Source organism: Excalfactoria chinensis, chromosome Z (genome assembly GCF_039878825.1).
Source record: "Excalfactoria chinensis isolate bCotChi1 chromosome Z, bCotChi1.hap2, whole genome shotgun sequence".
In the NCBI taxonomy this organism is placed as follows: domain Eukaryota; kingdom Metazoa; phylum Chordata; class Aves; order Galliformes; family Phasianidae; genus Excalfactoria; species Excalfactoria chinensis.
In genome coordinates, this window is record NC_092857.1 from 31,758,732 (window position 1) to 31,781,846 (window position 23,115).

The 23,115-nt window shown below is 38.3% G+C and overlaps 1 protein-coding gene across 1 annotated transcript in view; it reads left to right on the plus strand.

The window, feature by feature from the left end:
• Positions 1 to 17,059, plus strand: part of CNTLN (centlein) — a 181,599-nt gene extending 164,540 nt beyond the window's left edge. Inside the window, exons 25-27 of the mRNA XM_072359615.1 lie at positions 6,913 to 7,098; positions 8,319 to 8,396; positions 16,329 to 17,059. Coding sequence (XP_072215716.1) covers positions 6,913 to 7,098; positions 8,319 to 8,396; positions 16,329 to 16,433 — 369 coding nt within the window. The 3' untranslated portion in view covers positions 16,434 to 17,059. The remainder of the gene's footprint in view (positions 1 to 6,912; positions 7,099 to 8,318; positions 8,397 to 16,328) is intronic.
• Positions 17,060 to 23,115: the final 6,056 nt, after the last annotated feature.

The window sequence follows — 23,115 nt, forward strand, 5'->3', positions numbered from 1 at the left end:
GTGTAAATAACTAATATATGACATTTCAAATAAATGATGCTTGTTTTGCTAACACCCGTGTAAATTAGAGGCAATTCTGTTTTAAACAGAGAATTTGCAGCAGGAAAAAAGAATCGTGTGAATGAGGTGGGACTTAAATGCTGATATAAAGAGGACTTTATTGTTATTTCCCATTTCACAAAAATACAATTTTAGAAAACAATATAGTTTGACAGAAATATGCCTGTCATCCCACACTGATTAAACAAATTTCAGCTCATTCTCTACCAGTATTTCTGGTGTGGCCTATCAATGAAGTGCCCACATACTATAACAAGAGAGACTTCATTCCACATTAAGGCATGTTATGAAAAAACCTGCAAAAAGAAGCTGAGTTTAGTGCAAGATTTTAGGCATAAATGGAAGGGTGATAAGTAGATATGGTGATAGAGATCATTAGTAGGATTAGTAGAGATGGTTAGAAAAGAAAAAAGAAAAAAAAGCTGAATACTTATACAGAACTAAACTTTGTATTACAAAAGGATTGTCTTTGGAAGTAGTAAAATTAGTAATTTAAACTATTATGCAATATTACTCCCTACACTGAAAGGCAAACTCCATTGTAATTGCCCAGAATAAGTCCACTCCATCACTGTTTAAAATATGGTTTGTTTTGAAAACAATCTAAAATTAAAAGTGGGTTGTAACCTAGATCTTTTTATTTGTTTGTTTGTTTATTTATAGATACATTCTATTAAATTTTGGTAAATAGTACTATGTATTCAATTTACTTTTCTCAGAAGTGTCAAATTGGTATATTTGAATCTTTTTTCCCATGGTTTTCATAGCATCATGGAATGGTTCGGGTTGGAAGGGACCTTGGTCCAACTCCTCCACCACGGGAAAGGATGCCAGCCCACTAGACCAGGTTGCCCATCCAACCTAGCCTTAGCCTTTTTGACATTTAGGACTGTTTAATAGAATTAAGTCAAGAGAATCCTTTCAATTTTGAACTTGAAAATAGTTGCTTGAGTTTGAATCAAAATGGAATGGTACATAGGAAGATGTAGAATGAGATTGGTAGCAAGGATATTTTGGAAAAATGTGAATAAAAACAGTATTAAAAGTTAGCAACTGAGATGTTCTCTATTCTGTTCTAATGGCAAACAGGAACAACTCAGCTTTGGAATAAGCAACTTTAACCATCACATTGCACAAATTCCAATCATATTTACAATGTGCTGAGATTGCAAGATTTTAGTCAATGCAGATTCTCATTTCTGTCATTGTGTCTTAATATTCTTCTTCATTTTTGCATTTTAATGCTTTTTTTTTTTTTTGGTCCTACAATGCTAAATGCTAGGTAGTTGAGTTTTATGTTCAAATAATGATGTCTTGAGGCCCTTGTCAGTTTGCGTGACTCAAAATCTTAGTCAGGAAATCCGTGGTGGATTAATTCTGAAAATAAATACTGTACAAATCTGTCCACTTTTCCAGATTTTGTTGCTGTAATTGGTTTTGGGATACTACTGAATTCTCTTTTTCTGGTTCACCATCCATCATCTATAGCTCATATCCACAAAGAAAACAGGATTGTACTAGAATGATGGACTTGTGACTTGTTGGACTGCAGACTGGAGATAGGTCTTGCCTCAAAGGTAGAAGAGGCTGATAGTATTTTGTTAATCTTTCAGATGTGAACTTTTAGGTCCTTAATTATGATTGTGTGTGTTCAGACTTACTTGAGTTAATGAAAGTAGAAAATTTTGAGGATGTAGCTCTAGTATTACATTATTCTGTAGGTATACAGTGCATTTTCTCAATCTTTATTTAAAATGGAGCTGTTAGGAGTCATCAGGTGAGAGACATTTCTTCCAGGCTATGTGTACTTTCATCTTTCCCTGTCTCTCAGAAGTTGTGAGTACTATTGTCAGGGCTAATCAACATAAGATTGTTCCTTTGAAACCATATATTTCAATCAGATACCTAGCTTTGGTAGACATGTTTGTCCATATCAGCTCTTTATTGAATTAGCCTTCGAAATGCTAAAGCTATGTTAACTTTTAAAGAATCTTGTCACTGTGACATTCCTTTGAGTGTATCTTCTGTTTGTTTGTTTGTTTGTTTGTTTGGGTTTTAAAACATTCCACATCTTGTCAATGTTTGTTTCTTTTTGTCTTGATAGAAAAGATAGACATAGCCTATTTTAATTCCTCCAAGCTTTGGCAGATAGATCTAAGAGCTGAATCATATAGCTTAAACATCTGTTTTTGTAAATGTTGGAATGACAGCAGAAACTGGGACAGCAGTTATTCCGAAGACAAGTAAATGAAAATAAAACATGTTACAAATGAGATCTATATGACAATAGTAAAAGGATGTTACTATTACTACTAAAAGGTGGTAACCTAATAGTAGCATTCTCAGAATACCGAACCTTGTGGAGGAAGATGAGACTAGTCTGTATCTTCTGTACACAATTTCGTTGCTTTCAGGGCATCTGCTAGACTTTCTGAAATAGCATGTGATCTCTGGGGATCATAAGAATTAATTGAACCTCCTGAGGCTAACTGATTCCCAGGGGTTGGAGTGATACTTGTTATAGCCCTTTCCCAGACAAATCTGTTGCAGTGGTCTGTCTTGTCTTTATTTCTCATCTACACTCTTGTCCCTTTCCCAATCAATCAATAAACAAACAAACAAACAAATAAATGGCTCAGCTGCTAGGAGGTATACTTGTTTAAGTGAAGAAGGTATATGAGGATGTTTAAATAATGTGTATATTTAAAAGAAATTGCTGTAGGGCAGGCTTGATTTTCTTTCGTAGTGCCTAAACATTAGTATTCAGAGTACTTTCAAAGTCAGTTTTAGGGAGGAAAGGAACCACGTAACTGTATTTACACTTAAGAAACTTGCTGTTGCTTGTTTTGGCTACTCAAGCAGTAGAAACCCTGATTTTTCTGCCACTTTGCCCATTCATTTTGTTTTTCCTTCTTAACCATGAGCTACTTGTAGTGGTAATGTTGTCTCAACTTTTTAAAGTGCTGGGATCTCTGCTAACTTTTGGCCGGCCATAATTTTTTCTCTTGCTGGAGAATTTCTTTAAACTCATCATTCCTCTGTGAAATTTAGTTTTCTTTCCTCAGATAGCTGCTACATCTTCAAAATACTTTTTGTTCTTTTGGAAATTAACCTTGTTTCAGAAAAGATTTTCATTTTGGTGTAATGATGTAAGAGTCATAAACTTACACCACCGCAGCCTCCAAGGATGTACTGTTGGTGCATTTTAGGCACCAGCTTTCATAACGACTATTCATAAAATACAACATACATGAGAATTGTTGCATATATTATACTGTTCTGTTGTTTTGCAGTAAGTTGATTTTGGACAGCAGTTAAGTAGACAAGGCCACTTGCTCACTCCCCACTCCCAGCAGGACAGACTTCTGTCTGTCTTGTGTCCTTAAATTTGATTATACTACAAACTATTACAACAGTATGTGTAAATTAACACAGAAATTATAAGAATAATTTTAGGAATTGTTTTGCTCTTGTAGCATGAAGGGGGCTCACTAATTGATTTGTGTCAGTTCAAAAGCTTCTGGGAATATAAAGGTGATGTTAAAAGTGTGTTCTTGCTGTCTGTAAGTTACTACAACTTCCTTGAGCATTTACATAAATCTTACCTTTTAAAGTAATAAAAACAAAACAAAACAAAACAAAAAAGACCTTCAACTTTGTAGATTTCAAACATAGCAGAATTATATTGCTAAAAAGTGTTTATTTGCCTTCTGAAACCGAAGTTGAAGACTTTTCTTATGAATGATTATTTTGGGTTGTAAAAATGCAGCTTACAAGGGAGGTGTTTTTAGAGTTTTATGCAACTCACTAGACACAGTAAATACTATATAGCTTTTTGGAGTCACAGAATCATAGAATGGCTCAGGTTGGAAGGGACTTTAAAAATCATTAAGCTCTAATCCCCTGCCAAGGGTGCGGCTGCCCCCACCAGCTCAGGCTGCCCAGCTCCCCATCCAACCCAGCCATGAAGGCCTCTAGGGATGGGGCAGCCACAGTTTCTCTGGGCAGCCTGTGCCAGGGACTCTCCACCCTCTGGGTAAAGAATTTCTTCCAAACATCTAACTTAAATCTCCCTTCTTTTAGTTTAAAACCATTCTCCCTCATTCTATCGCTATCAAACTATGTAAAAAGTCAGTCTCCATCCTGCTTAGAAGACCCCCTTTGAGTACTAGGAGGGAGCAGTGAGGATGTGATGTGATATAAGACCATGCCCACAGGCCTTGCACACATCCAGATAGAGGACATATTTTGCTCTTCCTTTGTCCACCAAAGCAGGAGATAATACAACAGTTGCTGCTAATTAAAAAGGACTGTGTACTTTAAACTTACAATCAGAATTTTAAGTTTACTTTTGTTGCAGTTGGTCCAGCAGCAATTGCACTGATGTGACAAGATGCATTGTAGATTTGTTTTCAGAAATCAATCAGGGATTCCTATTCTAGTTGGCTGGTGGAGGCTAAGTGTGTCCCACAGGAATAGCTGCTGATAACAGCTAAGTTGGGTGAATGTCTTTAGCAAGAAAATATCCCCTAGATTTCACACCAAAGAAAAGACAAAAGAAAAATCGTAGTATTGCTAATAGCAACAACATCAATGTTACCATATATCATTATAGCATTGAAGTCATATTCTGTATTGATTTCATTGCAGGCAGTTTGTATCACCTATGTATGCTTATAAGTTTTAAAAAGAAGCAATTCTGAAAGACAAAGTGAGAAATGTAGTATAAAATCCTGTACTTAGCTCTAGAATGCACTAGATCAATTTCTTAACCAAAGAATGGTATTATACTGACTTCAGTACATTCACCAATAAAAGCTGTTAAAAATTGGTTAACTCCCAGGTTTATGTCGTTTTCAAATTGGAAATGGTTCTTCCTAACACAGTTAATACACTTCTGTAATAATCTGGCATAATAAATTAAAAACCTAAGAAGTAAACTATTTAGTACAAAGTTCTGTTTGTTTATGATGAAAAAGATGTCAACAGAGGAAGGAAATTAAATCACAAGCAAGTTCCCATTTGTTAAGTCACTTCCCAAGAAAAAATATATATCAAAACATTATTACTACTGCATGACAGTGTGAAGAAAGCATATTCAAAAATAGCTGACCTCTCAGTATTCAATCTAAAGTCCATAAGGTAAAAAAGCCATGTAATGGTGCATCTGTAATTTTCTTTAATAACGGCAGCTTTTCTACTTGGGGCTGTGTTCTTTCTTTGTCTGTTTTGTTCTGTGAACTTTGTCCAAGTGGCCTTAGCTCGCTGTCTGTAAAGCATTGCATGTTTCTTCATTCATGTCAGCTCTCTGGTTGCAGACAAAACTGTGTACGTGGTATTCTGTTAGAAATACTGCGAAAGGAGGGACTTGTGCTTGAATCAGACAAATTGAATTTCATTGTATGTTCTCAGGCTCATGGTAGGATAACTTTTTTTCATTAATTAAATTTTAGAAAAGTAGAGCAAAATGTTAAAAAGTGAAATACAAATAAGCAAGTGTTGGAATCAAATGGATCTTGTAGTTTCTTTGGAAGTTATTATCAAGTTCTCAGTATTGACCATATCTTGAATACACTGGAGGCTGTGGAAAGTTTTGGCCCAGAGGAGGCTGTAGAGTATTTGACCTCAAATTCCAACAAACCATCTTCATAATCCTGTGGTTACTTTCTAGAGATGAAGGCATTCTGCAGCAAAGTATTTTTCTGGACTTTATCAGCTATACAATGAGAGATAGTTCAGTAAGAAAAGCCACACATATGGTGATTGGAAAAAAGTTTTTTCTCTCATTTTAAACAGTTCGGGTGTGTCTATGTTGACAATCACCATTCATCTTGACTCATTAAATACATTATGAGGATCTTCTGACATGAAGTTGCTTCTCTTGTCTCTCAGCCAACAGTTTTAAAATAAATTTGTCTCAGCATGTGTTTTACAAAATCTTTCTTCCATACTTGCATGCATGTTGAAACAGGGCAGCTCCAGTGATATAACTTATGCTTTATGCTAATGTTCTGTGTTAATTCCCTGAATCAGAGCATTTTAGGCATAGGATATGTAGGAACTTGAGCATCGATTCTTTGCTATGCAATTTGCTCACATACAGCTTTGGAAGATATTACTCAAGCTCAGTACTTGTGTGGTGCTGTGGAACAAAAAACAAAATCTAGTTTGAATCCCGTTCAGCTCTCATTCAAGTTCAAGCAGCCTCTTCAGCAGGACGCTTTGTGCTGTATCTTTTATTCTAGTTTTAAATAAAGACAGTGGCCTCATTCCACTGGGTTTCTTCTGAGACTATAAATTTTTTGTGCAGTCATCTATTTTTTCCTAGGTAACATCAGGATTGTTAAATCCCAGTAGCCCCTTTTTTCCCTTTCCAGATAATGGTGCTCATGTCTTATCACTTAAACCTTTCAAACAGCTGCCCTTTACCAGTCAGTTTTCTCTTATTTTTCTGGACTTTTTTTTTAAGGGGCGACTATCTTTCTGGCTTAGCAGTACAGACCACACTACAGAAATGACTTCTAGTAGATTGAATCAGAAAATGATTTTTAATTGATACTACAGAAGCTGCTTTGTCATGTCATGTGGCATTATGAATACGTTTAATTTGCTAAAATCAATAAATATGCACCTGTATTTAAGGACGTTTTATGCTTTAGTGCATTATTTCATACTTTGTTTTCAGAACACGTTATTTCTTACTGCAGAGTGTATTCTATTCAATCAGTAACACAGACTGAAGTTAAATTAAACCTATATTAAAGAATTTGGTGTAAGTGATGTTTTTTTGTTTTTTTTTTTTTTCCATGGTGTTTAAGAAAAATTGCAGTGTTTTCTGCTTTTGTCTTCCAGGCTCTAACCAGAGAGATACACCATAGCGTACAGGAGCTGAGAATGAAAGTAAAACAGGCAAAAAAAATGGAAGAAGCAAGGGCATGTAAAAAAGGCCTTTCCCAAGAGTCTGTTCAGTTGGCAGCATCTATCCTTAATGTTTCAACAGCGGATCTTGAGGAGATATTAGCAGTAGAAGATGATGAGGTAAGTTATTTTAATTTTCCATTCCTATTGGAAGAGACTTTCAAGTTAAAGTCTGGAATTTCATTGTGCACTATCCAGCACAAATAAAGAACAGAACTGTTGAATTTAAATTAAAAGGTCAGGTTAGAGATTCCTAAGGTGTCAAGACTTCGGACATACATAAATAAAATATGAATATACTGTTTTGAGCATGCAGATGTAGAGCTTTACTTGAAAATCCTTAGCAGTTCCCTTTTTTTTTGTGAGAATATTTGGCAGCGTTATACATTTTAAACAGACTTTTGCATTAATGAAAACAAAATTAGAATGTATCTTGCTGTGCCAAATTGATTCCGTTGATGATTACTTTCTTGAATTGTGATGCTTATTAAAAGTACTTCTAGTAGATAAATATTTTTGGAGGGGAATCCATTGCCTTCTTCTAGTGATTCTATAATACATTTTTCTGTTTTACTGTGAAATATTTGGGTGTTTCATAAATCACCTTCTATGAAATAAATACGGTAATAGGAATTATCCTTATCCAGATATATTGAGGTCTGATCAAGAAATACATGAAAAAGCCTCTGCACTTACATTTAAGAAATGTCTAGCAGTTGATCGTCATTGAGGAGTAACTGTATTTCAGTGATGACTTAGTCTTCCCTTAGCCTTGATGGAGCTTTATATTTCACAAATTACAAACAGGAGTATTCAGATAAGTTAAATAAATGTCCTTTTTATGTGTATGCGTGTGTATCCGTACAGGTTACATCCATGAATATAAACATTTTGGACTGATCCTTTCCCTGTTTATACACCCTTATAAAGCCTATCACGCTTATATACCCTTGTAGAGTGTTTGGCTTTGGCAGAATTGTATACTTGCCTCCTTCTCAAAGCAACTTCTATATCCTATTTCTGTGAAGCAGTGTTGGGAATATATGTGTAAAACACGCAAATATACTCAGTGTAGATGATGAGATTTCACTACATAAATTTTAAATACGTATTCCATTTATGGCTGTGTGAGAAACTTGAACACACCAGATTCCCATATAGAGTACACATGTACCTGTATATTCATGGGGAAAGAACGTGTGATTCAAGACATGCACAAACATAGATTTATAAATTTAACAGAGCCCTCATATTGAGTGGACACACTTCAGATAACTGGTTCTGAAAGCATCATTCCTACTTCCAGATGGTGTTAAAATATTATGTCTCTGTACTTTTAGGAAACTGCCAAGGCAAAAATGGAGTCTGAAAAAGACAAAGAATGGCTGCTCTGTATACAGAAACTTCCTGAAGCTCAGGTTATAAATTTATTTATTTCCCTTAACAAATTACAGCTTTCTACTCTGAATAGATAAGTGCTTTTAGATTGCAATGTATCCACTGTATTTATGCCAGTCTTTGTAATTATGCCACCACTAATTGTGATAAGGTAACATAAAATCCTTGTTTTGCTAGCATTTCCCTTTTATTTCTTTTAAGAAATCTTAAGAGTTAGTGGAGATAACTGAAGAGATGCTAACCTACAATTTGCTGTGGCTAACTTAACAGCTGAAAGCTGAAACAATGCTGGAGAAAACCAGCACAGATCTTGGCAAATGCATTAATTAAATTATTGAGACAGTGGAAAGGATCCATCCTCTCATACCTCTTAGGAAAAAGAGATTTTTTACTATGTGCCTTTAAAGTTAGTATTTGATATGGACACCTGAGGAGTTCATGGGTTTCGATGACCTTTTACTGTGGACCTGTTTCCAGTCAATTCATGTTTTCCTCATAGCCAGACAGCTGTTTATTATCGTGTCTTCCCGCATTCTCTACAATATTTTCTACTGAGACCTCGAGCAGCTTGTTAGTGGGAAGTAAATATTGATTTGGCATCCTGTCAATGCAGAAAGAATGAAAAAATTTCCACCAGAGGCCCCTCAAACATTTTCCTATCGACATTTTCTGGGCAGAGAGGAAAGCTGCATAGAGGATGACAAGGCTGAGACTAGCAGAAATCCCTGAGGGGTCCATTGAGACTGCCGCTGTGACCTGTGTGATACTTCTTCTTCTCTTTCAAGTCTTTTTTTTAATACACACAGAGTCTGCTGGGATGCTCCCCTCTTGTAAGTGATCAAGGGCAGTTTATTGGCAGGTGAGAGCCCTGCTTTTCTAGCCATAGTCAGCTTTTGTTTGGACATCACTGACAACATACACTGACTCTTGAAACTTTTCCATTATGCTTTAGTTGTCTCCTTTATTCAGACAATGTGTAGCTGATATCTGAAATGAAAGAAAGTTTGATTTATAAATCCTCTGTTCCTAATGCATATTCACTAGTGTGAGTCCATTTGCGGTGCCATTCAGTTCTATTAGGAATGTGGATGATTGAAAATATTTTGATAATCATTTCAAGGGAACAGTCTCTTTCAGGTTGAAATGTTTTATCACTGATAGCTTTTGTGACTGGATTGCATCCTGCAACCGGGTTTTTTTAAGAAATGGCAGGTTTTTCCTCTGTCATTATACGAACTTTGTGCCATTAAGACTTGCTGCAGCAGAGATGGAAATATCAGTTTACTTGGACAGAACTATCAGCTTGGTCAGAACTATCAGCATTTTAATTTAAACACTTTGTAGTGTTACATGAAACTCAGAAATAAATACAGAACTACTCCTATTCGTGAAATTGCTTTCATTGTAATTTTTTTGTTTGTTTGTTTGTTTTAAACCTCTCCATTTCAATATTCCGTTCACATTATTGGCTCCAAAGTATAAATGAGATGAGGAAAATGATGAGGAATTCTGGTTGTATTTTTGTTGTTATTCTTTGGCAGATTGTTAAAAAATCCTAAACAGAATTTTATCAGTTCTCTTTCAACACAGAGAGACAGCCAGAGCCAGGGCGTGGAAAGTGGGGGGGGTTATTGACCATGCAACCAAATCTTAACGAAAGCTGTGGGAGCTCACTGCACTTAGCCACATCTGTTTGTGTACAAGTTCATAGTGGTTTTCAGTGGTTTTTGCTCCATCTTGTGGGGTTCCTCTGGAGGAGCTCCGAAGGTAAAAGCAATTCTCAGCAAATTAATCATCTTTAGGATCACAAAGGAATTAGTGCTCTTTTAGGTGCAGCTGGCTCTGCTTTTCCTTTCTGTCCTTGCTAATTCACATGGATGGAAAATGCATAGATTTCTTAATTTCGGAGCAGCTCTCAGAACAGGTTTGTGCCCTTTTTAACTGCTTAACTCATGCCTTGTCCAAAGATTGGTTGTGGTTTCCTTTTTTAGACAGTGGTAGTGTTTCTGATCAGAAAACTCAATCTCATGGTGGAATTAAAGCTTTCTGTTAGGACTTTGTTCAGAATAGACTGCTTCGTGGTGCAGGCTGACAAACTGTGAACCCCTCCATATGCTGAAAATAAGGTGCAGGGTTGCTCTTCAGTCTTATTCTGAGAAAGTGTTCAGATGGAAATTGCATCAGATCACTTAATATTGCAGTTTGATATAGTGTCTTTTTGTGCCATTGAGCCAGGACTTTGGAACATAATTGCCCGGCAGTATTGATTTAATTGCCTAGGTTTATTTGTGGACTCCTAATTATTGACTGGAGGTAAATTTAATGGAGAAACCTTTATGAACACTGGGAAACTGCTGCTGTTGCTGTTATACATAATGAACTGCATCATATCCCTTTAGATCATTCTTCAAGCTAATTTTATTCCACCATGACAGTATGATAACATTTAAAATGTCATAGACATTTTATTTTTATTACTGACATACGCCATTTTACTGCTGCATGAGTTTTTTTGGGGGGACTGGGGCAGCACTAGTTGCTTTTTACTGTCATTTTATAGATTCCCCTAAAGTGTAATCATAAAGGATAGCACACCTCTGTTTTACACCTCATCTGTGTCTTTATTTGCTGCACACTTATGACTTTAAAAAGTGTAATTTCCATCGGCTTTACAAAATTGTTAATAATTCAGTGCTAAATATTTTTGCATTCATGAACGTCCCCAGTCAGAATTTGTGTAGCTACTTTACCAACCACTGTAGAACCGTATGGGAAGAAACTTAAAATCTGATAGAGACATCTCTGCTTCAGGATGTTGTTATGTATGTAAGGATCATCTAATCTGAAAGTACACCCATGTTCTGAATTCTGCAGAGCCGGTGAAAATCACTGACTGTCTAAACCTACATCCTGAATGGCCAACAGGTGCTTTCTCTGGCTTTTGTATTCATACTGTTACACCCAAGGACTACAGTGCTGTCACTAAAGTATAAAAATGAAACATCTTAATAACTGATGTTTGGATGACAGTTAGGAGATTCTTTTGCCTTTGAAGAACTCCCCTTACAGAGAGGCTTTACGGGAGTGCATGCAGATACCCAGTGTCCTTGAGCCATGTGTAGGAACATTGAACTCCTTGAGACTGGGCATGGGAGAGAGAACCCAGGAGATGTATTGCACTAAAGAGTATTGGGTATCTGGGAGTTTGTGGTGTTTGTGGAAGGAAGGTACAACCATGGACATCTTGATATATTGTGGTGTTGATAGTTTGCATGAGGCTTCTACTCATGTGGGGTATTTTTCTCCCACATCACCTGCTTGTGTCTGTCTTGTTATTTGAACCCGACACAGTGTAGTAGCATTCTCTGCTTATAATCAAGAAAAAAACCTTCTCTAGCTTTATCTGTAATCAAATTGAAAGAATGACTTCTTTTCACAGCTTAGACAAGATTTCTCTTACCACTCAAGGCTTTCCTTCATTGTGATTGATTGTAAGGAGGAGCATCTCTGAACAATCAGTTATTAATTCTGTGAATGAGTGCAAAATGTTAACCCCAGTCTAGATTGCTACCTGAAGTCTCTGAGAACTATTTTTTCTTTTAGTAAAATATAGATCATTTTCCTAACTCTTCCAAGCATTGTACCAAATGTCAGAATTGATTTATCAGGTCCCTTATCAGATACAGAGCAGCTCTTGTCTTCCCTCCCTCTTCCTGTACTCCTCAGGATATCACATCTCATATGAAGCTCCCTAATTAAATCTTTCCTCTCATGACCTCATTATTAGTATACAAATCATATTCCAGTAGTTAAAACTTCCAGAAAAACTCCCTCCCCTTTGTACTTTGGGCTCTCTGTAGGTATCTGTATAATCTGTCTCTAGAACACAGACTTGGAGCAGCATATTCACTCCTCATCAGTAAGGATTTTCTCTAGCCCGTTTTCAGGATTTGCACTGGATTTTAAAAGCAGACTTTGTCTGGTCTCACCTGTAAAGTACACCAACCGCCATGGTTGTTTTCTTTCTAGTTTTCTGGTTGGGACTCATCTGTTCTGCTTCTCTTGGTCTCTCTCCAGCCTGCATCTCTCTTACCCCTTCTCTTTGAATAGGTCTCTGCTCTTGCCTGTTGTCTGCTCACATGCACATACACACATTGACTTGCACACACACTGACCAGTCAGCACCACACAGTATTTTGCATAACCTGCACCTTAAAAAGCAGCAGCAGCGCAGATCAAATCTTTCACTGGATACTGTTAACATCACATATGTACAGCTGTCCCAGAAGGGAGCGAGCAAAGAATAACAATGAAATGAAGCATATCTCAGTATTCTATTCTACTGTCTTATAGTTACAGTGAAATTAGGAAGTTTGGGTCATTCAAAATTGGCATTTCTTCAGTTTTGCTTGAGGTCATTCTTTGTGGTTCACACAATTCAAATTAGGCAGTTTTTCAAAGTGATTGGATAGCTTTGTTGAGGAAACTTATTACACTCATGATCCATGTGGGGAGGTTTAAAATAGCAGTAACTACTACTTTGTGTATTCCAGAAATAAAATGCCATTGTATCTATGTATGTTAGCACATTTTAGAGTTTGTGAGACAGAGGCCAAATAATGTTGCAGTCCATGAATTGAAATGTTATGCCTCATTGGAGTAACATTGCCTTGCTCTCATTACCAGTCTTTTCACTGGCAGATCAGGAGGCTGTGTGGTTGTGCACACATGTGTTGTGTGAGACTCAGCAGTATGGTCTAAGGTCAACAGACATAACTAGTATCTTCTTTTCAGAAGGGATCTTTGAAAGAAGCATACTCAAAGAAAGAATAAATAGGTGAGAGAAACAGAAATAACTACCAGCATTCCTGATTCTTCAGGGCCATATTACAGGATACCAAAATATCTCTTTGATGTTTAAGAAATTTCCCACTTCATCCACATGGCTTTTTCTAGTCCCAAGAAATAAATCTGTAATTTTAGTAATGGTAAATAAACAAAAAATCTTTAATTCCAGGTAAGCTTTCTCAAATTTTATTTTTCTTTTTTAATTATTTTTTTAAAACAAAAACCAGTTAAATACTACTTCTCCTAAAGCCTACCATAATGTACTGATTTAGGATTGCTATCATTGTCAGTACTCAGTGTTTGGATAAATTGCCTGTGGCACAGATAACTGAAAAGCACTTGAAGGGAGTATCATTCTGTACATAATTATCACTGGTATAAACAAGTTTTCACTCCTTAGGTGTGCACTTAGCACTCACTGAACTCCCAGAGCCTTCCCAAAGCATATGGCAAGTTTGGAAACTGGGGTAAATACTTTGGAGTAGAGACATCTTCAACAGTTCTGAACTTCTGGGGAGAAATGTAGAAGGAAGCTTCCCAGGATAGTTACAGAGTCATCATTAAAAGTAAACCTGACAGGCTTCTATTAAAGATGAAGACTGTAGAGATCATCCAGCTCTGGGTGTCGGCATGGAAATAAAACCAGATAAAAAAATACAGCACCTTCTCTGAAACCAGTAAATGTGAAATAATGACATAACGTTCAACTTTCAAATGCTCTTGATTTAAATGAATGATTTAAATGGAAAGACTTCTTTAAAAGTCAGTTTGCTATGACATGGAAGCCACAGAGAGTAGTGAGCAGCAAGTGAAATGTAGCTAGAATGATATGAACCAGAGACATCAATAAGAAAGCATTCATCTTGGACAGAACATTAAGGAGGTAAGATGTATCAAAAATGAATATACTCAAGCTAGGAAGAAGAATTAGGGACCCTGAGGTAATGGTTTCGTGTTCTCGTAAAAACACATTTAGACAAGGAAGGAGAGCAATTAGAGTGAACAGGATGCTGGGGTCAGTGCTTTCAAAGCACAGTAGCGAGTAAGTGTCATGGAATTTCAGATAAGATTAGGTCTTGTTAGTGCTTAGTGAGTTGGATCCTTCTATTCCCCAAAAAGTCACCACAAAAGATGGAGATGGCTGACAGCTCTAGATGAATGCTAGAAAATTCTTATCACAGACAGAAGTTATTTACGACAGATGGAGGTACGTCTGGTCAGTAGGTACCAGCCCTACAGAATACCCTGTCCAGTAGAAGAGAGTAATAATGGATATCACCTGCCTTTTTCTGTGACTGCAAAGTGACTGTTGAACAGAACACGGGATTGCTCTATGTCCTGTTATAATCAGTTCATGACAGATACTTGCTATTAACAAGTATTTTTGTGCTAACACTTTATTTTTTTTTTTTCTGACTTGTTAGTGGTGATAAATATTAGTAGACTGAGATTCATTCAGATAGGTCACTCTGAAAGTAATGCCTCCTATTTGTTTCCATGGAAACTACAACAGATACAAATAGCACATTAGTGAGCAGATTCTCAAATGCAAAATACTTCCTCAACATAGTCACCAGCATTAGCTACGCATTTTTGCTAGTGATGAACTAGAGCCCGCATGCCACGCTCATCAAAGTCTGCACCAGCGCAAGTGACCTACTGTTGCTGTCACCACTGTTGAAACGCACCACTCATCACCTTGCTGAGCTCACATACACTGTCTGGGCTCCATAAACATTCAGCAAGCATCTATGAATGTCAGTGGGTGCGAGTTTTTCTGCTCGGCAGAATTCAGTGACACACCTTTGCCTCGTATGTGCTTCCTTGTCTGACACCATTGTGTCAGAGTGCCCATCTGCTGCCATCTGTCACACAACAGCATGTGACAGAATGTTGTTGTGAAGGTTCAGCCACTGCTGCTGTACCACCAACATCTGCCTCTGATGTCATGGGCCAGCATAATAAAATAGGAGGCATTACTTTCAAGGCCGGCCTTGTACAATTTCAGACGTTACACAGCATTTGTGTTTGGTTTCCTTGTGCTCACACACACACACATATATATTACTGTTTGTTACATATACCAAGGATATGCACATTATCTATGCAGTTTTGATCTTTAAGGAGGAATAGAGAAATGAAAAAATAAAACCAGAGATACTGATAGGAATAGCAGCAGTTACTTTTTCTATCACCACTGTTCTCACTAGGATTTCAAGAAGACTGGCAGCTCTCTGAGGCAATGCACTAAAACTGTTGGGTTCTGCTCTGGCACAGTGCTGTCCCCTCTGTTGGCGGAGCTGCACGGAGGAGCATTCTGTACTCCCTCCACCAGTACTTCCCAACACAGCACACACTCATGCAGACAGCATTAAAGCAGTGGTGGGGGAAAATATACCCAGTCACTTTCTTGGAAGACGCTGTGCAAATCTTTTATACCAGCAGAGATATCAAAGAGGTTTTTGATTTATTGCTTTTGTTTGTTTGTTTTGTTTTTTGTTTTTTTGTTTTTTTGTTTTTTTTTTCCTGTAGATATGTAAATGCAAATCCTTCCTACCATATTTTAGAGGAGCAAGTTTTTGTCTGTTGTGCTTATCAATACAGTTGGAGCTTCTGGGGTTTGGGGCTTTGGTTTGGTTTTATTTACAGGTTTTCATGTATGAGTCTTAAGTTGCTGCAATTGCCACAACATTGAGGGCCATCCTGGTAGTTCTGTCTCACCCTCCTGAGAGCAGGGAACACGCACTACCACTTCTGCATGCCCTAGAGATGACTGTAACCCCTTATTGATCAGCTGGTTGAAGATAAATGACACAGATGCTATTACTGCAGTTTACATCATTAACATGGTCAGTAAAGCATGAATTGTTCAATAAGGCGTTTATCTTTTTTTCATTTTACTCTGTTCTTTTATCATTTTTATGGTAGTGCGTAAAGTTCTGGGCACTAACCAGACAGGTGAACTTTAAAGTTCAAGATCTGTGTGTGTATGGTAGTTGACAGAACTAAGAGAAATCTAACAGCTAGAAGAAATTTAATACATGTTTTTAACATGAAGAAAATAAAGTTAAATGACCGTTGTTCTTGCTGTGTTTCTTTTTCAGTTTCCCTTTGCCTCATATTTACTGGATGCCATACTGGCAAAATTAAATGAGAAGAAGAAACTCGCAGAAGAGTACAGTTCCCTCATGAAGCACAGTGTAACGTAGGAATCTTCAAAAAGGGTGACTAAAATATGTTCTGTCTTACATCGTCTTTCCTCTTCACATAAAGAACTGTCAATAGGCACATACGTAAGAAGAAGCTGTGAACTAATTAATTGTTGAACAAGAGGAATTAGTTATGTTCGTGTCTGCAAAGAAGTGTAGTATTTCATTCTTGGAGACAAAAATTGCTGCATGTCAATACGAAGTTAAACATGAATTTCCTTTAAGTGCTTTGGCAGCACACAGCAGCATGAGCTCTGTAGAGAGAGGATGTTTTTTTTATGACCAAAACAAATGTGTACAATTCATTAAATACAGAAAACAGACAAGAAACTCCTGACTGTAGTCAGAATGGTAGAAATAGGATTTACGAAGGATATGAGAACGTAATTGCCATTTTGAACACCTTATTTTGTCTTCTTTATAAATCCCAGCTTTATGATATATGCCACATGAAATTATATGCACTCTCTCTGTCAGTAAATGAATGATTGTAGAGGAAAAACTATACAATGCAGAGTAATAATCCTCAGAAAAGTTGTATTTTCTTCTAAGTAGGATGGCACTGTGTGCAGTGAATTTAATTATATTTTTAAAAGTTCAGTACAATAAAGTTATTTCCAACGTGGATTTTTTTGTTGTTTTTTTTTTCCCATTAGTAGTTCCATTGGAGTTTCAGTTCTTTCTCAGCTAATATCAAACTGCAAGCCCTCACTCGGTTTAGAAAAACGGAATAGAGTTTTCTTTTTTTCCACCAAGATTTCTCCACCGGTACTAAATGATTTCTCCTTCCTTGATAACATTTTATATTCTTCTCAACCATCCTACACGAAAAAAAAAAAAAAAAAAAAAAAAGGAAAGATAAAGATTCCTGAACTCCTCATGTTTTACTGATATTTAGCTCTTTTTAAATGTTTTTTTGTGAATGGGTATCTTGTTTTGAGTATCACAAGTTTGCTCATTCAAAGCTATTCTGTGCCTGGTTTTGATGAGAGGCCTTTTCTACCAACAAACACACTTTCCTTATGTGACACCACCTTTGGCAGCCAAGGTAAGTGAGGATGGGGCATACACAGGACATTTTCACAGAATCACAGAATTGCAGTGGTTGGAGGGGACCTCTTGAAGTCATTGACTCTGACCCCCTGCTCTAGTAGTGACTTAGGGAACCTGCAGTGGATCGCACAGGAAAGGATCCAGGGGGGTACTGGGCAGTCTGTTCCGGTGCTCTATCACTAGTTAAAGCTCTTTATTATACTCAGATGAACCTTCCCATGTTCCAGTTTGTGGCTATTGTCCCTTGTCCTGTAGCTGGGCACCACTAAAAAGCCTGGACCCATCCTCTTGACACCCACCTTTTAGATATTTATAAGTATTGATACAAGTATTGATTCTGTCAGTCTTCTCCAAGCTAAACAGTCCCAGATCTCTCCGCCTTTTCCTCATAAATGAGATGCTCTAGGCCCCTCTGCTGGACTCTCTCTAGAAGTTCCCCGTCTTTCTTGAACTGGGGAACCCAGAATTGGACGCAGTATTCCACGTGACCTCACCAGAGCTGAGTAGAGGGGTGACCTGCTGGCCACACACTTTTTAATGTACCCCAGTATACCACTGACATTCATAGCCACAAGGGCACACACTGCTGGCTTATGGTCAACCTGTTGCCCTCCAGGACACCCTGGTCCTTCACAGAGCTCCTTTCCAGCAGATCACCCCCTAACCTGCACTGATGAGTGAGGTTATTCTTCCCCATGTGTAGGACTGTACACTTGTCCTTACTGAATCTCATCAGGTTCCTCCCAGTCCAACTCTGCAGCCTGTCCGCATCTCCCTTAACGGCAGCACAACGTTCTGATGGTCAGCTACTCCTCCCGGCTTTGTATCATTGGCAAACTTTTGACCTTTTATGTTGTCTTGGGCAATGAAACAACTCCATGTAGTCAAATTTCTCTCAATTTATTGCTAATTAACAAGCTTTTAATTATTTACTTTGGTAATGAGAAGTCAAACAAACATACAGGCACTTAAGGAGCAGCTTGCCTCTGCTGCTCCCTCGCTACTTGGGGCTGAGCAGTGTCTTGTTCCTCCCTTCCCTGAGCACCTGTGGCATGTTTCCTGTCCTTTCTTCTGCCCCAGTGTTCCTTATGTATCAGGTGTAGGCATCAGGTCTGTGATCAGGTACCCCCTTCAGCTTTATCTCTCCTGCCCTGCTTGGCCTCTGGTCTTTCCAATAGTATCTCTCCAGTCCAGGACTGTTGCCTCCCTCCGACTCCTGTGTCTAGCAGCACCCTGGGCCCTGTGATGGGCACAGCATGGGGCAGCAGTGGGTGCACATGGATGATAGGATGTTAGATAGGATGAGGGCAGCCTCTCAGGGTTCTCCATCCACTCAAGGCCCAGCCCTACATCCACCCCCTAAAGCCCAGTCCTGTGCCTAGCAGTTGCATGCCAGTAGTCTGTCTGCCCAAGTTGTTTCTTCTGACTCAGAGAAGATTATCTTAAATGATATATTTTAATAAATAGTTTTTAAAACTCTACCCCCAGCACCAGTGTCATGTTACTTTGGCCCCCTAAAAAGCAATAAGGAAATGTGGCAAAAAGCACATTTTGAAAATGGGAACACACAAACAGAGTCATATTCCATGTTTCCATGGATTCTGATGTGTTTAATGTCTCTTCTATATCATCTATTACTTCCTTGGGTCAGTAGCACATCCTTTATTTTACAAAATGGCTTCCAGCCTCCAAGAGCATCAAGGTGGTGAGCAAGGTTCAGACTATTATTGATTGCTTCATTCATGTTATGGAAATGCCAGACCAGCCCACTTGTACTCAACCTCAGCACAGAGCCTAGGAATTTGTTGTTTTCCTTCCTGTGCCTCTCCTGTGCCTTCCTGATGGAGCATGGGCAACACTGAAGTGACCTGGGCTCTAACTCTAACTTACCCCCAGCTCTGAGACTCCTTGTGGTCAGTGCTGTGTAGGCACTACTGGCTGCAGAGGCAACCAGCAGGACTGCTTACTGTGGTAAAAAAGGCATAGCCGCCTCACTGCTCTCTCCCATCATCAGAGAGGACTGAAGACTGCACTGATCTCAGGAAAAGAGGGGCATCTTTTAAGAGAAAAGAAGGAAATACCCTCACATCTCTGAGATAATGCCAGCCTCTCAGTAAAAGTGCAGGATTGTGCCATTCTGCTCTTTCCACTGTAATGTACAGCATGTTGTAAGCATGGCACGTTCAGAAAGCAGTCTCCCTGCAGTACTGTGGGCTTTGGCTAGAATTCCTTCACATGGCTAATAAGTACCACCCCACCTTGCACTACACACATTGCAGATTTATTGCACATTTGGAAGAAACCTTTGTTACTAATTATAAATGCTGTTTCTACAATGAAATTTTTCTTCTTCGTTCATTTTTGTCCTGCCTGCTGAAGAAGTGAGGGCTTCTGAACAGTTAAAATGTCTTCTTTCTCAGGGACCAGCTGCAGATTATACAGCTGCATTACAAATTAGTTCAGAAATGATTCTGATTTGAGGAGAAGTATCAACTTGGCGCTTTTGAGATGCTATTGCTAATAAATCTAAATATAAAATACTATTAAAGGTGATGGTATTTTGGGCCAACTTTACCAGTGAACATTCAGAAAATTCACTATATCTGAATTTCTGTCCTTTTACATCCTGGTGCTTTCTGATATGACCTCTAGATGGCAAACTTTCACAAAAAATAGGGTCAGTGCTGACTTCTGGTCACAGCTGTGAGTGGCTTCACCTGTGCATCCTGCATAGGATGGAAACTCTGAATTACTATTTCAGAAAGACCTGACACTCCGACAATAGTAATTTATATTGAAACATGTGAGATATTTTGGCTATTTAGAATCATTATGTAAGGTGTTGCAGAGGCAAGTCCCTGTTACATAGCAACTTTTATGTAAGCAGGTTGCTCTGATAGCAGTGGCTCCTATCTATTTCAGTGAAAGCTACTGCAGGTACAAAGAGCACAATAATATTTAATAGATAAAATTCTCAGCTGCAAAACAATGTTTGTTGACATAGTCACTGCCATTAGTCAATTCATATGGATGAGCTGATGGAAATACTCTTTATTTCATGGTGTAACAGTGGTGTGTGCCTGTCTGGAAAGTGTCTTGGGTTCCATGTCATTGTTGCCTTTGCTGAAGTGCACCATCCACCACCTCACTGTGCTCACATCCATTGTTTGGTCTCTAAGCAAGCATCAATGAATGTCATTGGGTCCCATTTTTTCCACATGGGGGAACTGAGTGACACACCTTTGCCTCATGTGCACTTCCATGTCAGGCTTCATTCTGTCAGCACGTCTGCTGCCATCAGTTACACAGCAATAAGGTGTAATGGAATATTAGTGAGAAGGCTCAACTTCTACTGCTGTACCACCAACATCCACCTCTGACACTGTGAGCAAACATAATGAAATAGAAGGCATTACATTCAGAGCAGTCCTCATAAAAATACACTCAAATAAAATACAAACATATAAATACACTGTGTGTATTTACATGAGGTCTGCTCCTAAAAGACATACATGTATGTATATGAACATATGCAAGCATATGTGTGCATATATATATGTGTGGAAAAAAAACTTCGGAATTGTGCAGAGCATCAAAGTTGTGAAAATGTTCTAATCATTTCAAAAATCTTTATTTTGTGCTCTAAAATGTCAAAATGAAAGTCAGCATCTGTCAATAATGACTTCTCACTTTATGTTTCTCTAGTGCCATCTGTCTAGCCCACACAAATCCTGATTTACCTTGATAGGAACCAATCAGAGGCATGAAGCTTCCAAAATATAGATCTCTTATGACAAATGGTACCCATCTGTTTCTGTCATGAGGATTTGTCATTAGAAAAGGTATTTCTCCCCACGTGCTTCAGTACTTCCCTGTTGTCTACATAATCTCGTTATCTTCTGCTGTGCAGGATAGAGCAATAGAAATTCTTACATATATGACATTGCAGTAATGTAGTATGACCAAGTGGTCACAGTTGAGAGTAATTCGAGGAGAAACACAGAATGGATCAAAATGTTTATGTAGTTGTCAAGCTATGTCTCAGTCTTTACTGTCTAAAAAATACAAAGCTATTTACACCCTTGTTTTTCTCGGGATGTCTTGAAGTTAGATGTAATAGTGCTAGTAGAATAAAATAATACTCTGGATCTTTGAGTCCTTCAACTCCATTTACTTCAGTGCTTTATTAAGTTTTGTTACACACTATTATCATCCATAAAATAGGGGTCTATTTTTGAGATATCCTGAACTGGAATTTCCAGGGGTATAATGAAAGATCAAGTCAGTACGGATGCTCCCTTTACTGTGTTGTAGTCAGATATTCAGAAATCAGTCAGTTGTGCTGCTACATGTGTGGAGGGTTGTTTCTTTCCATCAAGAATGTGTAGAACTTATGAAGTCAGGAAAGTGTGTATTTTAATTCTGGCCATGATTCACTCAATTAAGTTAACTGCCTTTTCTGTTTCATCTTTACAATTGAATTAATATTTAATTAGCTATCAGCTGAAGATTAGAACGTGAGGAAAAAGCCATTTTCTGTGGCAGTGTGCTGCAATTCAAGCATTGCAGTTGGATAGCTCTGAGTGATTAAACCTGGACATCAGACAGGCATATGAAAAGAGCCTGTCCCCAGACATCTCCACAGCCAGATAAGTAAGCAGAGGATGGGGCTGTTATCTTAACATTCTAGTGAAGATACTTATCTTTCTAAGGTAGTGCTATTTCTCTATTCTGTCTTTCTGGAGGTATTTATGCAGGGATGCACATACCCACTTAGTCACTGTTTTGCATTGGGAACTCACAGTGAAGTGTTTATTTCAAGAGATTCTCTTTTGTGTATTGCCATGCATCATAAATAACTGTAGTCAACAGAAGTGTTATCTATAGCCTCTTGGTATGAAAAACAAGGCTTGCAGATGTAAATTAAAAATATAATTATTACTACTCTAAAATTAGCAGAATACTGTACTTATAGAAAATTAAGTGATTTGGATGTGCATTGCAGTGTCTTCGAAACAGCATCGATACGGTTCAAGACGAGAATTCCTCTATGGTAATTTATTTCCAAGTACTAAACAGTGAGTGATGCCACAAGCTGGAACAAGCAAGATATGAGTTCACCCCAGAACCTGTGATCTCTTTAGACAGAGCAGACCCCAGCTTGATGACCATGACCTGAAATCCCAAAGACACTGCAAAGCAGGGCCCCAGTGTGCTGATTCCAGCAGACTCCTGGCTAAAGGAGGTCTGAGCTTGTTCAGACAAGGCTCCAGTGCCCAGTCCCAGATGTGAAACGATGGCTCCTTGCAGCACATACCACAGAGCCATCACTGCAAGCCCCAGTGACAGGCCTGCCATCATCAGGCAAAATGAAGTGATGACTCACATCCAGGGGCATCCCTGGAAAACCAAACAGCAGTTCAGCAGCAACAGGAGACAGGGCTGGGGACAGATACCCTGGGACATAGCTCATGCCAGACAGTGCCGGAGTCCCAGCATGCATGGGCTCCTGATCTGGAGACAGGAGTGCTGGGTGAAGGTTATCAAAGAAGCTTGACAATGCAGCCCAATTTGTGTCTCTGACAGTGTTTTCTTTGCTTTTCCTGGAGATCAGAGATCATTTCTTACT